This window comes from Gymnodraco acuticeps, unplaced genomic scaffold (genome assembly GCF_902827175.1).
Source record: "Gymnodraco acuticeps unplaced genomic scaffold, fGymAcu1.1, whole genome shotgun sequence".
NCBI classification, from domain to species: domain Eukaryota; kingdom Metazoa; phylum Chordata; class Actinopteri; order Perciformes; family Bathydraconidae; genus Gymnodraco; species Gymnodraco acuticeps.
Window position 1 is genome coordinate 329,097 of NW_022992263.1, and position 17,968 is coordinate 347,064.

The 17,968-nt window shown below is 41.0% G+C and overlaps 2 protein-coding genes across 4 annotated transcripts in view; both read right to left on the reverse strand.

Annotated features, from left to right (window-relative positions):
* The window catches only part of LOC117540343 (NAD kinase-like), a 32,809-nt gene extending 32,236 nt beyond the window's left edge, over positions 1 to 573 (reverse strand). For 2 of the 3 annotated variants that reach the window (XM_034206963.1, XM_034206965.1), the window contains exon 1: positions 402 to 549. The gene's annotated coding sequence lies outside the window, so the exon portion shown is untranslated. Of the gene's footprint in view, positions 1 to 401 lie in introns of all 3 variants that reach the window. The other variant, XM_034206964.1, reaches the window with a different exon arrangement.
* Positions 574 to 5,075: 4,502 nt separating this feature from the next.
* The window catches only part of LOC117540345 (guanine nucleotide-binding protein G(I)/G(S)/G(T) subunit beta-1), a 42,859-nt gene continuing 29,966 nt past the window's right edge, over positions 5,076 to 17,968 (reverse strand). The window contains exons 3-11 of the mRNA XM_034206970.1: positions 17,285 to 17,323; positions 17,006 to 17,112; positions 14,108 to 14,171; positions 13,503 to 13,665; positions 12,099 to 12,165; positions 11,260 to 11,461; positions 10,715 to 10,931; positions 7,901 to 8,016; positions 5,076 to 7,292 (exon numbers count right to left, since the gene is read on the reverse strand). Coding sequence (XP_034062861.1) covers positions 7,910 to 8,016; positions 10,715 to 10,931; positions 11,260 to 11,461; positions 12,099 to 12,165; positions 13,503 to 13,665; positions 14,108 to 14,171; positions 17,006 to 17,112; positions 17,285 to 17,323 — 966 coding nt within the window. The 3' untranslated portion in view covers positions 5,076 to 7,292; positions 7,901 to 7,909. The remainder of the gene's footprint in view (positions 7,293 to 7,900; positions 8,017 to 10,714; positions 10,932 to 11,259; positions 11,462 to 12,098; positions 12,166 to 13,502; positions 13,666 to 14,107; positions 14,172 to 17,005; positions 17,113 to 17,284; positions 17,324 to 17,968) is intronic.

Below are 17,968 nucleotides of genomic sequence, written 5' to 3' on the forward strand. Positions count from 1 at the left end.
TAACGAGATGAAAGTTCTACTGAAATGCATGTTTCAAACTCTTTAAATTATGCTAAAGTCAGATAAGAAACAGGGCACTCGTCTGGTCAGCCAGCTGGATAAATAGCTAACATAGCTTTAACTTAGTTACCTACAGTTTAATAATTATAATTCGGCTACCTGAGGTGAGCAGTGCCGTTGTCGCTTGCCTGAGTAAGCAAGACTAGTAAATTATAAGTTCACCAACAGTCTAATTGATAAACAACGTTAGCAACAACAGGACATAAGCCGACATTCACGAGTGTTAAACGGATGAATGGTGCTTACAAGTCCTCTCTTAACTAAGCTAGTTTTCAGCTAGTTAGCGTGCTAAGCTAGTTAGGCACAACACACAGCGTATTCACTTCTGAGGCCAACAATACCTTTCTCCAGCAGCGCTAGAGGGGACGACACAAATGTACAGCGGAGCAAAGAGTCACTGGGTTCAGAGCCTCGCCATTATTTATTAGATAACCAAAAGGTTACACAATCTTACTGTGCAAGAGAGCTGTCAACGGTCAGCCCATCACTTCCTGGTACGGACCGACCAATCACAGGCCCTGTCGGCGGCGACGTCATGTTGGATGATTTAACAGGCAGAGTAGAGCGCCAGATAAAAATACTTTCATTGTTACCGAGGCACAAAAACATCTGTGATAAGTTAACATTATAATAATATAAACGAATTTAAAAGGCTTTACTAGTAAGCACTTAAACTATAGCAAATAGAGGTTTCCCTTATTTGCAATGTTATTATATGTATAGGTTACAAATATAAGTGTTTCTCTCATGCTTAATGTATTTACAAGTCTACCTATTTACAATTATATATTTAAAATGCAAGAATGCTTATTGTGTGCTTCTGTATATTTCAGTGTGAGTTTGAACATGTTAAACATGTCAAAATCAACAGTCAAAGGGGCAATTGACGACATGCAATCTAGACAGTGATGTCCATAAGACAACATTTTCATGTTTAGCATTATCTTCCTCTAAGACAAACATGAGGTGCTGGCCCCCTCATGCCTCTGAGGAATCTGACCTAAGGCCTTGGGGCAATTTTCCTCTTTGTTTGGGTGGTAATGCCACTTTAGCGCTCTGACCATCTTCAACTTCTTGTCACCCAAATATGCAGTAATGTGGGGCGTAGGCAGGCCCGGTTCTACGGGGGTGCATAAGGGTGCATTGCTCCCTCAGTTGAGTCGTTATGCACCCCCCTGCAAAAATAAAAGTGAAAAATATTGCATATATAATAACAATAATAATAGTAGTAATAATAATAATAAGAAGAAGAAGAATATAGTTGAAATAAAATAAATTGTAATTGTGGTTAAATAAAATTGTCTGCTGCATTTATTTGGTCAATTTAAACTGTAAGTAACGTTATTATGTCAGGTGCTTACACAGCAGTCAATGATGGACATCAGAAAATGGTTAAAACAACCAGCCCTTATCGCCAGCAGTAACACTGCATCTACTGCAGGTAATAACAGTTCAGATCATGGGGACATTACCTTACCCGCAGCCACTAACGTCCTCCTGCCCGCCTCGCCCACATCTTCGTTGCCCCAAACACCGCCACCCCTCGGCGGCCCGCAAGTGCCAGAGGACCTCGGCAAAAAACGAACCCTAAACAAAAATCTTCAAAAGTCTGGAGGGTGTTAGGTCCACTCCCCACTTATAAAAATAGCACTTTATCACTGCACCCTCTCTCATCTCAGATGCACCCCGAGTCCTTTTGTTCTGGAACCGGGCCTGGGCGTAGGCTACAGTAAAGGAGTGATTGCCCAATCCGTAGACCACAGAGTGAGAGGGCCACTGTCTGGATCACTGCACACAATCTATTCATTCATTGTTTACCAATTAGACTACGCATGTGCCAAAACTCTGGATAATACATTTATTAAGAATTTCAATTTATGACAGATGTGACCTAATGTTTTGTTGCAGATTGAGCACATACGATTGGGCTGTCATAGAAGACATGTTATCATAACATGCAGAACCCAGTTCAGTCTAATTAAAGGCTGGACTTTTAAAGTAAATATTTAAAGAAAAGTTTTTGATGTTCATCATTTAACATGCAGTATTATTCTTGACATATCATTTATAGCTTGACATATCAAAACCAGAAATGGAAGGAAAATCTGGTCCTGCATTCAAAATGTTGCTTCAGTAAAAGTATAGAAGTATTATCAATGATACTTTTGAAATGAAACTTGAAATACCATAATTTAAAGTACTCAGTATTCAAATAGATATTTGAAAGTGTTATATTACAAAATAGAATCCTGTTTTATATACGAGTATTTCATTGTTGTAGTTTGGCAAAATGGAGCCAGCTTTAGGTATTTGGTAGTGTATGAATGCATATAAATGATTGTGTTTTTGTTAGAAATACGTAAATGTAAAATGTATTTCTATTACTATTTTTGTTGCATAAAATAGAAATACTCGAGTACAGGTTATACAAAATGGTACACCAGTAAAGTACTTCAGTAAACTTATTTAGTTTCATGTGATCACAGACAGAAATTGCTTTCGATAAAATATATTTTTTATTTTGCTTACCTTAAAATCACTTAGTGAGGTTATTATTTTGTATCGTTTGTTGTATTTTATACTTATGTCCAGTAGGTGGCCACAACGGTCAGGAAGTATTTTTAAGAGAGGTTGTAGATATTTTCAAAATGACCTCAACACTCAATGAGTGTTTAGAACACATCACAAGTCGATGGCCATGGTCTGCAGTTTTTATTCTATTCTCACATGTAGAAAGGATTATAGTAAGTGATTTCAACCTTTATACTCTGTATGTACCAGTATACATTACATTACATTGCATTTAGCTGACGCTTTTATCCAAAGCGACTTACAATAAGTGCGTTTGACCAACAAAATACAAACTTGAAGAAAACAGAATCATATAAGTACATCAGGCTTCATAGAGCCAAACATTTCAAGTGCTACTCAACTGGCTTTAGATAAGCCAGTCCTTTATTAGTATAAAAGTGCTTCGTTAATAGTTCTAACGCTCGAAGTGGAGTCGAAAGAGATGAGTTTTCAGTTTGCGCCGGAAGATGTGCAAGCTATCTGCCGTCCTGATGTCAATGGGGAGCTCATTCCACCATCCTGGAGCCAGGACAGCAAACCCACGTGTTTTCGCCGATGGGAACTTGGGTCCCCCTCGCAGTGCGGGTGCAGCGAGTCATTTGGCTGATGCAGAGCGTAGTGCACGCGCTGGGGTGTACGGTTTAACCATGTCCTGGATGTACGAAGGGCCAGATCCATTCGCAGCATGGTAAGCAAGTACCAGTGTCTTGAAGTGGATTCTAGCAGTTACCGGAAGCCAGTGAAGGGAGCGGAGGAGCGGAGTGGTGTGGGAAAATTTAGGAAGGTTGAAGACCAGACGAGCCGCTGCATTCTGGATGAGCTGCAGAGGTCGGATGGCACATGCAGGTAGACCAGCCAGGAGGGAGTTGCAGTAGTCTAGGCATGAGATGACGAGAGCCTGGACCAGAACCTGAGTCGCTTTCTGTGTCAGCTGGGGACGTATCTTCCTGATGTTGTAAAGCGTGTATCTGCAGCAGCGGGTTGTAGCAGCGATGTTTGCAGTGAAGGACAGGTTGTTATCTAGGGTCACACCCAGATTCCTTGCAGTCTGAGTCGGGGAAACAACTGAGGTGCCGATGTTGATTGTTAGGTCAAGAGTGGGACAATCTTTTCCCGGAAGGAAGAGCAGCTGAGTCTTGTCAAGGTTGAGCTTGAGGTGATGAGCAGACATCCACTGAGAGATGTCAGCTAGACAAGTAGAGATGCGTGCGACGACCTGGGTCTCTGAGCGGGGAAAGGACAGAATTAATTGGGTGTCATCAGCGTAGCAGTGGTATGAAAAACCATGCGGGCTAATGACTGATCCGAGCGAGTTTGTGTACAGGGAGAAGAGGAGGGGACCAAGAACAGAGCCCTGAGGGACCCCTGTAGTTAATTGACAAGGGTCGGACTCAGACCCTCTCCAAGTCACCCTGTAGGTACGGTCTTTCAGGTATGAGGTGAGGAGGGAAAGTGCAGAGCCTGAAACTCCAAGTTTTTGGAGAGTGCGAAGGAGGATCTGATGGTTCACCGTGTCGAATGCAGCAGACAGGTCCAACAGGATGATGACAGAGGAGATGGATGCAGTTTTGGCAGTGTGCAGTTCCTCAGTGACAGCAAGGAGGGCAGTTTCTGTGGAGTGACCTGCCTTGAAACCAGACTGGTGCGGATCCAGAAGGTTGTTCTGATTGAGATAACAGGAGAGTTGTTTAAAGACAGCGCGTTCAAGTGATTTAGACAGGAACGGGAGGAGAGAGACAGGCCTGTAGTTTATAACATCAGACGGGTTGAGAGTGGGTTTCTTTAGGAGAGGGTTTACTCTTGCCTCCTTGAGACTGTTTGGAAAGTGACCAGAAGTTAGAGAAGTGTTGATGAAATGGGTGAGAAACGGTAGAATATCAGGAGCGATAGTCTGAAGGAGGTTTGAAGGGATAGGGTCCAGAGGACAGGTGGTAGGGCGGGCAGCGGTAATGAGGGTAAGAACCTCACTTGGAGAGAGAGGGGAAAAGGAGGTTAGTGTGTTGGTGGAAGGAGGGTCTGGTGACCCAGCGGTGAGTAAAGGTGAGTCAGAAAAAGAAGAGCGAATATCAACCTTTTTTTCAAAGTGGGTAACAAAGTCGCTTGACAGAAGAGAGGAGGGGGAAGGGGCTTTTGGAGGGTCCAAGAGGGTGGAGAAGATGGAAAATAGTTTTTTAGGATTAGAATAGGAAGATTGGATCTTATCTTGAAAGAAAGTGCTTTTTGCCTGAGAGATCGAAGCAGAGAAAGAGGAGAGGAGAACCTGATAGGTTAGGAGGTCGTCACAGTGTTTGGATTTCCACCGTTTCCGCTCTGCTGCCCTAAGGACGGTTCTATTAGCACGCAGTGCATCATTTAGCCAGGGAGCAGGAGGGGACTGACGAGCCTGCCGTATACAAAGAGCAAATACACTTTGTGCAAATGACTGTACAGAGAAGCCAGGCTGATTCAACAGTGGATAAGAAATTGTTTATTTGACTTGAACATAATTACAAGGAAACCAAACAGTCTGCAACATTCTAGCTTCAGTGGTAACCGCTCTAAGTGAATCACACTCAACACAGGAGGTCATCTCAAACTGCTTTTTATTACATCTTAAATAACAGTACATTTTAATATAGTTTCTATCTTGCATCCAGCTTTCGGTTGTACACTGACTGACTTTAAAATTAAATACAAAAGGTGAAAAGGGAACAGTGGGGGTGCAGAGCTCTACAGTTATTTGATGGAGAAAGAGAGAAAAGGAAAGGGAATTTAATTAATTTTTAATATTTTTTATTTCATTTTATTTTTTGCCAACTCCAGGCCTAACGCACAATTACAGCACATTTTTTGTACAGAATGTCGCAGAGAAAAAACAGAATGGAAAAAAATGTCACTACTGCTAAAGAAAGAGCGTCTCTGTTTACAAGGAGAAGGGGAACAACAGAAAATTCTGCCATTCAGATGCTGCAAGATTTTTTTTTCATTTTTTATTAAAGGACAGAAAAAAACCTGTTATAAAATGTTTTTCTTTGTAAGTGGAATTTTTGTTTGCTACAGAAGGAATGACAATTGATTTGTTCCGTTTGAGATTGTTTATGTTTAGGTGAATGAATGTACGTATGCATGTGTGTACAATTTTAAACATTTACGTTACTTCTTAATTTGTGGAATCCCTCCCAAGTATGGACCGAGTAACCGTTTATGTTGCAGGGTTTGCTTCTCAAGTGCATAGCTTTGACATTTTAGTTGAATCATGTATGCACGGAGTAGCCAAAAAAGAAAAAAAAAGAGAAAAAGGAAAAAAAGAAAAATATAAATACCATTGTATTGATATATTCAACAGGTTATTTTCTTAAAGAAAAACATCAAAGGACTTAATTCCATATGCACCTTTTTAAGCAATTCTACAGCATGCGATTCTAAGAGATAACCCACCCATGGCAGACAACCAAAATCTTTTTTTTTTTCGTTTTTAACTTAAAAAGTTTCAATATCATTATTTTCAAACATTGATTTATACAACATGTCATTCACAGAGTAGTAACTGCATTTCCAAGCACGGAATGGGCACCTCTGTTAAAAGAGAAACGTCCGGATTGCAACCGGGCTAAAGTGGAGGTACTCCCTAACCCGACCAAATCACATCACCGGTCCCAACCACGAGCAACAGAAACCGGGAGAAAAACACTAAATTAAAGGAGAAAAAAACAAAAAAGGAATAAAAAAAGAGGGGCAGGAGGATTATGATCCGATGGGTTAATCTTCATCTGATTATTCTACACTGTCGCCAGACAAAAAAGGTGTAAGAACGGTTAAAATGGTTTTTTTTTGTTGTAGTTTTTCGTTTTAAAAACGAGCATTCATTATCATAAACAGCATGTGCTTGGTTAGTTTACTTTTTTTTCCTTTAGACATTATTCTATATATGCAAAGTTTAATTTTTGTGCAAACAAAGATTTTTGTGGACTACACTGAAAAAAACAAAACAGTAAAAGTATCATGGGGCTAAATATACAGAAGGGCCAGAAGTGGCTCGAGGACTCCCTGTTGAAGCTCAATTCTCTCGCTTTGTTCTCCAGTGGGATAAAGCTGGATTTAAAATGTCGTGATTTTCTAGTATTCCACTTAAAAACATTCTCTAAAATGTGTAAAGACTAGGAAATAAAACAAAGCTTTGATCCTCATTTTAAACATTACCTGACAGTTCGCTGATCTACTTCTCTTCGACGTAAAAGGAATAATGAAAACAATAAAAGAAACATGGCCAAAAAGCTATTAAGAGTTAGATCACTGTCGTGTAATAACCTTCGCTCAGAGCTGTGTGTGATGAGGACACGTTTGTTTGGTGGCGGCGGCAGCGGTGGGGTGTTTGTATTTTCACTTACTACAATACCAGACCATGGTGATGGAGGAATGGACATTTTTCCGCTCCGTTTTGAAAACCACTAGATTCCTCAAACCTTTGTTTTTCTGTTTTTGTGTGTGTAGCTGAATGACTGACAGACAATTGTGCTCTTTTAAATGAGAAGGAGAGAAAGAGAGAATTTTTGCCCTTGATAGTTTTTTGGGGTGTTTGGAGTCAGTATCATGGTGTTTTTTGAAAAGATTGGATATGCAATAAAATTGAACATTGTGATGTTGGAATGGTCTTCCACTCAACTTTGGAGTCCAGATGCCATCTGGAAACAAATAAAAAAAACACATTTAATCTTATTATTCAGAACAATCTGCCAGATAAATGTAAAATCATCATGTCACCTTTAACATGTTTGATTAGCGAATACAGATATCCACAAAAAGCGAAATATAACAGCTCACATGTATATATCATTTGTGACCTAGGTCAAAAATAATCACTGAGATCTTAAGAGGAAATTCTGATGCGAAAAATAAAAGCTGGCATGGTAAAAAGATAGATGAAAAAACATATAATAACAATTGCACCATGTGTGGTTGGGTCTGGGCAATATATCAATATTATATTGATTTAATGAAATTACACTAGGTTGTTTTTACCTGCTTAGGCCTTATAACTAAATTACTGATTATAATTCATCAAAAACCTCAGTGTAAAAATGTGTGAAAGCCCCAATTTTCCACCCAACAACATCTGTGTAAATTGTCGTGATGTATGATTTTGTTCATATCCCCCAGCCCTGATATTGTGATATTTGGTTTCTCTTTATATTTCATGTTGCACCTTCATTCCCGACCCCCAGATGGCAGTCAGTAGCTGATGCTGTTTCTACACCACAGCTGCTCTCATACATCCCTCCTTTTCCCTCACCTTCAGACTCTAGTTCCAGATCTTGAGGAAGCTGTCCCAGGACCCTGTTGCCACGGCCATGCCGTCGTCGGTCACGCCCAAGCAGCTCACCCGGTTATCATGACCGGCCAGGACACCTGCAGAGAGACACCAGAGGTTGAGACACAGACATGTTGGACTACAACTGGATAAGCACAGTTTGGAAAATAAGTAATTTAGTAACTGCGATTTGGATATTGCAAGTTTCTATTAATTGTGAACCCCTTTTTCAAACAACAAAGACCATTCCAGGTGCCACTGGCAGAGCTTTCAGACTAATTAAAAGGCCAATGCAGATAATCAATATCCCTCTCTCCAATGGATCAAATAAGAGACTATTTGAAATAGCCTGCTCAGATGTGGGTCTCCTCTGATCCCTGACCCACCCTCAGTCAATATCTGTAAAGTATTCATGCCTCCACAGGGGCTCCTCGCTGCTGGAGCAGGGGACGCCTGCTGCTCTCCAGAGATGTATAGAAATGCCTTCTATAACGGGGCAAAACAAACACGAGCATCTCTTCTGTCATGTCGAAATCACACTTGGAAAGAAAGCTCTTCCTGCTCAATACTTCTTAAAGGAAAGAGCGAGGTGTCACTTCTGCAGTGTGGAGGTCTCATGTAGTCTACTGTTTTGGGCAGATGCATAACTGATACAGCAGCAAAGACTGACCTGTTGCTCCTCGGTGCAAGTCGTGTTTGTAGGGACACATTACAAGAAGTTAAGGTCAGGTAAGGGTGTAACATCCTTTTGCCAATGTGATCACATCAAATTATTGTGAAAACAAATCTCTACAAATGAACCGTGATCAATATCAGGTCAAGTATTTTGGTAGGGAAACATAATATAGTATTTGTACAGGTCTGAATCAGATTTGCATTTCAGGCCATTACATTTTTATTCCCATTCCTCATTTTCAAAACTCGGATACATTCTGCCACATATTCTGAACCAGACGGAGGAAGTGAAGCCATTCCTGTGCAGCTTTGGCTTTATGTTTAAGGCTTTTTCTGCATTTTGCTGAGTTACAAATCACCTTCAAATTTGTTTTCCAAATTTAGAAATGAGTGTGATGGCCAAACAAGCTAACAATCCTCTTACCATCCCATCCTACTTATTCTGTTTTTCTTCCCCGTGTCCCAGAGTTGCCTTGTGGCAAACACTAGTCGAGATGTCATGTGAGTTTTTTCAGCAAGTATAAATCTGTGACTTGTGAGGCTGCCAGGCAGTTGTACGGCAGTGTCTCCTATCGCAGCTCCTTCAGGGGGTCCAGCTGTATTCAGGGCCCTGAAGGAGGTCTTGTATCTTTTGACTTGGCCTGTACTACTCCGTAAACTCTTCACTACTAAGATTGGAAAAGTTCTGCTGCCTTAGTGATGTTTTCTGACAGGTCATAGACTTACCAGCTGTCTAACCTTCCAGATAACGATATATACAATTGGAAATGTATGCTCAATGCAAATGTTAGTTTATTATCATTTGAACAATGACAAATATTCTCATGAATATTAAACAACAACCTCTGAACATTACAAATATCCGCCTCAATTCAACCTGGAACCTCTCTCATTCAATAATACAATACAAAGTGTGTGTGTGTGTGTGGAGAGAGACACTGTGATGGATCGTTGGAGCCATGTGTAACTCAAGGCATATGCTCGAACAGGAGCTGCCTGGACGCTGAAATCATGTTGCTATCCGTGCCGAGTGTGCTGACTTTTCGTACAATGTCCCACTGTCTGGCTTCCTGCATAAAGTCAAGTGCTCGGCGAAATGTCGCTCCTCTGTTTTCATTGAAACAGCTTCTTATATCCGTTAGCGCAGCTAGCTAGCACCAGATGCTAACAACAGCAATACACGTAAGGTATGCCTCGCTCGCCCCACACATACACACACCCTCCCGGTCCTCCCGATGGCCAGTCGGTGCCTGCCGGTGAGCGTGGAAGTGTGGTCTGCCGCAAGCGGGCGGCAGGAGCGGGGCTGTCAGCATCAGCTTGTAGATGGTATTTTAAACTCGATGCGCTCTGAAACTACGGGGCGGCCGAGGACAAACTTTTACGTCAAGAACTTGACAGCCCTAATGCTCAATCATGAAAAAAGTCTTAGAAAAGGCATAAATGTGTAGAAAGGATCAAATTCAACTTCACAAACACATTTTTACAATGACATGCCCTCCAATAAACTTCTGTTATTCAGCGAGAAGTAATAATACACTTTAAACTTCAGAATATCATGTTAAGCTGTTTGGTAAGAAGGATGGTTTGTGTTCGCCCTATACATCTAACTTTCCAAAACCAATAAACTGAAAACCACGCCCACTTTCTGAAGCTTCTGGTCAGTTGCGCATTAGTTCTCCACATTCCTCACGTTTTTAAGTTCCTCCGTGTCTGCGTACTACATCTTTAAAGTGCACCGATCAGCTTTAAAGGAAGGACTGTGGTGATTTGAACAGTGGCCGCACAGATTTGCTCAGTTTCTTCCAACACCTCCACTCCACATTTTTGACTGAGTCTGACACCGAACTCTGACATTTACTGCTGGTCAGTCAGACAGCTCAAAGTGCTACTGTAAAGGAGCCGACCTAGTAATGTGGACTTCATGACGCATTTTGAATATTGTCCTGCAGAATAATAAACAATACACCATTAATAGCTTGAGTCAATAGACTGGACTTATTCACCATCAGCAGCTAAAACGCTCTTTGCAAAAAGAGAATAACTGTAAGAAAACCCAATTTCCTGCTAAAAATGTGTCGAGTCCAGTTTTCACAGAGATGTATTGTGTGTATAGTGTCTCACCTGCGCGGTCGGCCTTCAAAGTGTCCCAGACGTTGCAGTTGAAATCGTCGTAGCCGGCCAGCAGTAGGCGGCCGCTCTTGGAGAACGCCACGGAGGTGATGCCGCAGATGATGTTGTCGTGTGAGTAAACCATCAGCTCCTGGTCGGCACGCAGGTCAAACAGCCGGCAGGTGGCGTCGTCTGAACCCGTGGCAAAGGCGTTGCCGTTGGGGAAGAACTGCACAAAAAGAGTTATTTGTGAGTACATTTGTTGTTGTCCTTAGGTGGCGTTACAGTAACTTGCCACACCCTTTTCTGCACTATGTTTACCAAAGCTTAGATATGTTCATTGCTTCTGGACGTTTCTGAAAGAGCAGGTGTAGGGATTACTATTATAGTAATGACTTTGTGCAAAACCATGAACTCCTGGTCTTTCGTTTTGAATCATACATATGCAGCAGTTCGGTCAAATGCATTGATGCCTTGAATGATTTGAGACTCGAGACCTTGATACAATGAGTTTATAACATGTAAGAGTGTGTGTGTGTGTGTGTGTGAGGCCTTACGCAGATAGCGTTGATGTCCGACTCATGGCCAGTGAAGGTCTGTCGGCACATTCCTTCTCTGATGTCCCAGAGCTTGGCCGAGGCATCGCAGGCTCCGGACACAAACAGCCTGGTGTCGGGCGCCAGAGAGAGACTCATGACATCACCGGTGTGACCGGCGAATGTGGTCGTCTGCTGACCGGTCTCGATGTCCCACAGAGCGCTGCGAGGGAGCAGAGAGAACAGTGTAAGAGAACTGTCGCAAAGTGCAAAACAACACTGTGAAATATATAAGAGGTGAATATTTGAGGGTGAGCTGTCTGACGTCCGTCTGGTCGAGGCAGGCCCAACACCTGGGGCTTTGAAGCCGACTAAGAATCTCTATAATTCTAAAAATAAGGATCTCATGATGTAAATATATTTGGAATGGAAAAATAAAAATTAAGAATCAAGTTCATATCTTTGATGAAAAATGGGAAATATGGGCAAGGTATTGAACAGGCAGTATTACTAATGATCATCCATTAAGATAACATGCCACATCTGTTTGATCTGTTATCCCCTAATTATACATTTTAAATAGATGTTTTTCATTACCTTTTTTTCCCTCCAAATTCTTGAAAAATATTTTAACTGCATTTTATTTCCTCCCAAATGCCCTGTCATGATATCATTTTCTAAAAGTGCAAGAATATAGAAGAAAAATAAAACTTATTTCCAGAAAACGTATTTACAACCAAAAACATTTGAAATATATAATGTTACATTTTTTGGGTTTCCTTTAATGTTAGACAGATGACTGTTGATATTTCTGGGGCGGTAGTTTGTTTATAGTCTTAGGCTGCAGTAACACAACTCACCAGGTGGTGTCTCCAGAGCTGGTGACGATCTGGTTGTCATCCAGGAAGCGACAGCAGGACAGGTAACCTGAAGGAAATCAGACACACGACTGAATAACTCACTCCTGATGGACAGTCTTTCCTACAGCACTCATATCCTTACGGTTTGCCCAGAGAAAGAAATGATACTCCCATATTCTCCTCACACCCAGCACAGTGTTACGTGTGTGTGAGATGATTTGTCTGATCATCTCATAAACCGGAAAGAAAGAAAAGCTGTACGGTATATACACATCGCTCCTGACTTCCATAATTGATCCTTCACTAGCAGGCAGAGTGAGTTCACCCCTCCCTATAGGCGAGGGAACTAGAACTGAAATGCTGACACACTTCCTGCATCATGTGACACCGATCAGATGAATGCTCCTTGCCTAAGAGCTCAACACTTTCATTAGTTAGAGCCGGGATACAGCGCGACCAGCGCCTGTTCTTTCTGGAGGAAGACACAACATGTGACTGGCATCTCTCTGGTGTATAAATAACACAAGGCTTACACCACTACATGAGGCCAAAACAATGCCAGACATCAATACTACACTGGCTCTGGGCGGGATCTTTTCTTCACAGAAGGAGAGAAACCGATTGAAACTTGTGTGAAAAACAAACTGTCTCCAGAAAAGTGCTCCGTCCTGACAACAGGACATTTGGTATAAAGCAGTGCACACTAGGTACATTCACTCAAGTACTGTTAATGAGTGCAAACTTGAAGTACCTGTACTTTACTTATTTATTATATATATATGTATTTTCTTTACATGGTACTTGCCTACATTTCAAAAGGGTCATACTTAACTTTTTCTTCACTAAATCACATTTAAAAAAGGGTTCGTCAAATATTACGTTTGTTTTTTTACTAAAGTAACCCACAGTTTCAACAGGAACACCTCAACGATTAGAAAATACTATCTACTAACATTTAAGTCATCTTTGGGTTTTTAATTTGATCTTTATTCTAGATGTTTCTGCATTGTGTACTTTTCTATTATTTTGCACATTTCACTGATAATTTAGAAAAAATCTAATGATTACATTTTTTACAAAAGTTACATCTTCAATGCATCGCTTGCATAATAATTGTTACAGTGTGGTATTATAACTTTTACTTGAGGATCTGAATGCTTCCTCTATCACTTCCAGTAGTGCATATTATGGTTAGTAAATATTAACAGAGACTACTGTTTGATGAATGAATGATTCCTTCAAGTATTAAAGACAACTATACTTGCGCCATAGAGGCTTTACCATCTCCACTTGGAGACTAATTCTGTGGGAAGCATTAAATAGTACATATTGATGACTAAGTCCAAATATGATCTGAGCCTGGAGAAAACCCTGGGAATGATGGGTAATTGTGTCCGGGCCTACCTGTGTGTCCGGCCAGCTCGCGGCTGACGCGCACATTTCCCTCGCGGGTCTTCAGGTTGTAGATGGAGCAGATGTTGTCCAAGCCACCGCAGGCGACGTAGTTCCCAGAGGGGGCGTAGGCGCAGGTCATCACCCAGGAGGAGCGCAGCGGGATGGCATGGACCTGGAGGAGAGGGGAAGATTTAATATTAGATATCGTGTGGCGACAGACGGGAGGGAGAAAGGAGGGCATGTGGCTGAGTCTGCCCGCAGTGTTTAATAGCATCACACAGCACCCTCTTAATTCTAGTCAGTAATTCTATAAGGAACTCAGCACAATGAAACAAGCCGCAGGACGTAAACACTTTTGTTGACTAGCTTACCAAATTCAAAGTCTTTGTACTGTTTGGAAATCTAGTAATAGTCATACAACAACCATACAGTTTTGTTTTGAAATAAAATGTTGATTTGTAGTGGTGCAAAATCACAGAACATCCACTCTTCGACTGCAACTGATTTGAAGTCCTTACACAACCATAAAAGCTGAATGAGCCGCAGTATGAGTTGAATGGGAAAACACAAGAATTACACATAATTGAGATTGTTTGGAAAAAAGCTGTTTTTACCTTGTTTGTGGTGTAGCTGTCCCAAATAATGAGTTTTCCGTCCTGGGAGGCACTGACCAAAAGCCTGATGAGAAAAAGAAAACAAGGCTCAAACTACGGAACAAATGCTCTTTTCTCTTATTTGGAAAAGGTAGTTCATCACACTCGATATGCTCCTGTCATTTGCTAACCTCAGTAACACAAATGTCTGTCATTGACACACAATGCAAGGGTATCGTTCCTTTAACTTTTGGTACAACATATAAAAGCTTTAATTGACCTGTATATCAGATACATATGTAACAGCATTATTTATAAAGGGGGCTATTAAGCTCATTTTCAGGTTTCATAAATATATACTATGCTTCTACTGTGACATGTTTCCATGCTTTCATGTTCGAAGAGGGAAAACCCCAAACAGCATAAAAGGGCCCCTTTGAAGATTTGCTGTATCAACATCACAGTAATAAACTAAATGAACAGTACTGATCTTATACATGTAGAAAAGTGAGGCAAACCAATTCAGTTTGTTGTAAGTATATAAAAACAATAAGTACTTTCAAGACCATCTATTTACTTTATTTGTTTTAACTCCATCAAAATCATAACCGTGGTTAGCACAGTGACTCCAGCAGGAATGGTTATAAATCCTGTATTGTTCTCAGGTGCCTCTGCGGCTGTGCTCTGCTATCTGGGTGACTCCAACAAGAGTAACCACAGCGACGGGCCCAATACACACAGGACCAGTCAGAAGAGTGAGCACAGCAAGGCCTGCTGGGACTTTTCAAATCTTAACTACCTCTTGCATGTGCACACTGGCAGATAATAAGTCGGGGACTGAGTGGCCTGTGCTGGGAGTTCCCGTCTAAAAGCAGATGAAGCACATTATCTAACTTCCCAGCATTAGAATGAACACACGATGATCTCAAAGCCAGGCATCCTCAGATTTGGCCTCAAATCTAAGTTCCCGGCAATGTGATCAAGAGAGTAATTGCTTAGAGTAATTTGTCATATTGTTATCGATGTACTTTTTGTGTATTTATTTTTCTTGTAGACATCTTTAAAAAAAACATTATATGTTATAATAGTTGCTTATTTTTTACAACTTAAATCAGGGTTGCAGGATTAAGCAAAAATAACTAATTGCGGTTATATTGACTGATATTGCAAACGCGATAGGATAGGCGACTTTATGGGAAACAAGACATTATTCAAAATATCATTTTTAAATATATGAATCTCGTTAGAAATGTTTTGCCTTTACCAAATGTTGTGCTTACTGATATTTGAATGTGATACTTGTCCATATTGGGATTTTGATAACACGATTCATTGTGCAGCCCTAACTTAGTTTTTATGTTTGCACAATTATAAACCATAGCAAACGCCTCGCAAATGTAAATCTACTTACACCTGATTCTCGTCAGAACAGAGCGCTGACATCATGTTTGGAAAGGCATGATTTTTATATCTTTGAATCAGTGTGTCGCTCTGCACTCCTCAGGTCTGTTTGAGTAACTGTGATGCTGTCAAGTGACATAGGCAAACACAAGGAGTGTTTATTTGGCTGAAGGGAATCGGAGCAAATGAGTAATACACAAGATCCACAATTTCTGTCTCCTCTAATAGTGGCCATTGTGAAATGGCTACACTCTAGAAACACATGGCAACTGTAACAGGAGCAGTATTATATCAGTGGCATGAGTTATGACTCACTGAGTTCATGATGTTCGAGGTTATCAAGTTCAGTAGTAATCATTCAAGCCCCCTTTTAATCGACCATAACTGCAATGTCATATTTCTCTAGAGAGCATTGAAATAAAACTAAAATGGTACAAACAATCTCTTCCCTTATTATATAAGGGGACTATTTATATATTATTTTTGAGTAAAGATGAACACTGAATCATTACATTCTGCCTTGAGTCATAAGTTGGGCCCTGACTGAACGGTTGTTTGCACAAGAGTGGACAATCATTATTTGCGGTTACACTAAATGTATGCTACAATTTGACAGTTACATTAAATGATAATACTACAACTACAAAGTTCTGCCTTCAAAATGATTTATCGAGATCCTGAACATTTAACTTGATATGTTACTGGTTCACGAGGGGGAAGTGGAACTAACTGCTGCTTTTCTTTCTCAAAGTGTTGGAAAACCCACCACAGACTGAAGCCAAAGCAGTGTCTCCTCGGGGATAATAATAGCAGACTTAGCCTACACTGTGGTCCAACATTTTTTCATGTGACCTTCTTTTCTGGGTGGCTGAATCTCCGTAGGTAGTCTGATAAATACCCCCCCCCCTCCAAATCCTCTGGGCAGTGAAACATTAACAGATGAAAGAAACAATCAGGAAGCGCTGACAGTGGGTAAACACACTGGTGGACTTTTTCTCTGCCGTACAACTGGAGGGACGGTGGGTCTCTGTGGACGGACTCACAGCGGCACCACAGTCATTAACTTTCTGCTCGCTGCGGAGAGAGGTGTGGGGGGGTTTATGAGAAGATAGGAGTGCTTCATCTGTCTTATAATCTAGTCTCAACACGGCTCTAACAAGAGGCCATTTTGAGTATTTCCCCTACCCACATACCCCACCCCCAATGCACACAAACACAGCACACACACTGCGTAGTAGAGACGCTGGAACAAATGAATGCATTACCTACTGTGCACGTGTTTCAATATTTTACTTGTAACATTTAGTATGTGTTAATAAAAAAAGGATAGCTTCAATAATTTGTTTTTGGATGGTAGAGTGAGTTATTGTGGGATTTCATGACATGACGCAGACCCTCAGGAGCAGTAACCAGCACAAAGGCAGTCAAGCTCGCTTTTATATCCACTTCCTGTTTTCAGGCTGGGCTAATGGGATGAAATATTTAGTGAATGGACAGAATGGAGTTGAATGAGATTACCTCGAGTCAGTGCCCCAGTGCATGGCATAGATTTTAGCCAGATGGCCCCTCAGTGTCCGTCTAGTGCGCATCTGAATTCGGCCAACAGGGTCGATGTTAGCTGTGATCTAAACAGGGATAAGATGAGAAAACTTTGAGACCAAAATGCATTTTTACTGCTCTTTACAGAAAGCAATCTTCACCACTCACAAATAAACATCAAAGTGTATTTTAGTTCATTTTATGATATATCTGAACGTAACGTTGAGTGAATACCATGTTTAAAAACACGTTTCTTACCTGAGACAGGGTAGCATCCGCACACGCTTTCCTGGCATCCTGAAACACAACATCAGTCAGTTAACCATCTGTGAATCAGGTTCTGGATTTTGAACCTGTATACTTTTGATCACCAACCAACAAACCAAATTATATTTATAGTATATAGCAAGAAAAAAAGAAAAACTATAGCTATTGTCATGGGGATACAATCATAAGATCGGGTTTACCTCTTCTTAGACACAAATAATTAATATAATGTCGTTTAAAAGCCAATGGGCTCTTTGTTAATACAAATATGAAATAAACTATTACAAAGCAATACAAGTGAGAACAATTACTGCTTAACTCTGCATTATAACAACTAAGATTTGTATTAGGTTGCATATCAGTACAATGATGTTAATGGGAACACTGTACAGCCTTGAGCAGCGATGTGAAATACAGTACAGTCGCTTCTGGTGGAATATTATTAGGGAGGCGTGTCGTGCAGTGGCTAGAGCCTTGGTGTTGGGATCAGGGGGTCACAGGTTCAAACCCCACTGCAGTCAGCATGTAGTTGTGTCCCTGGACAAGACACTTCACCCCAAATAGCTCCTGTGGGGATTGCCCACAGTACTGAGTATGTAAGTCACTTTGGATAAAAGCGTCTAACAAGTGACATGTGATGTAATAATTATCATCAAACTTTAGTCTTTGGTGGCT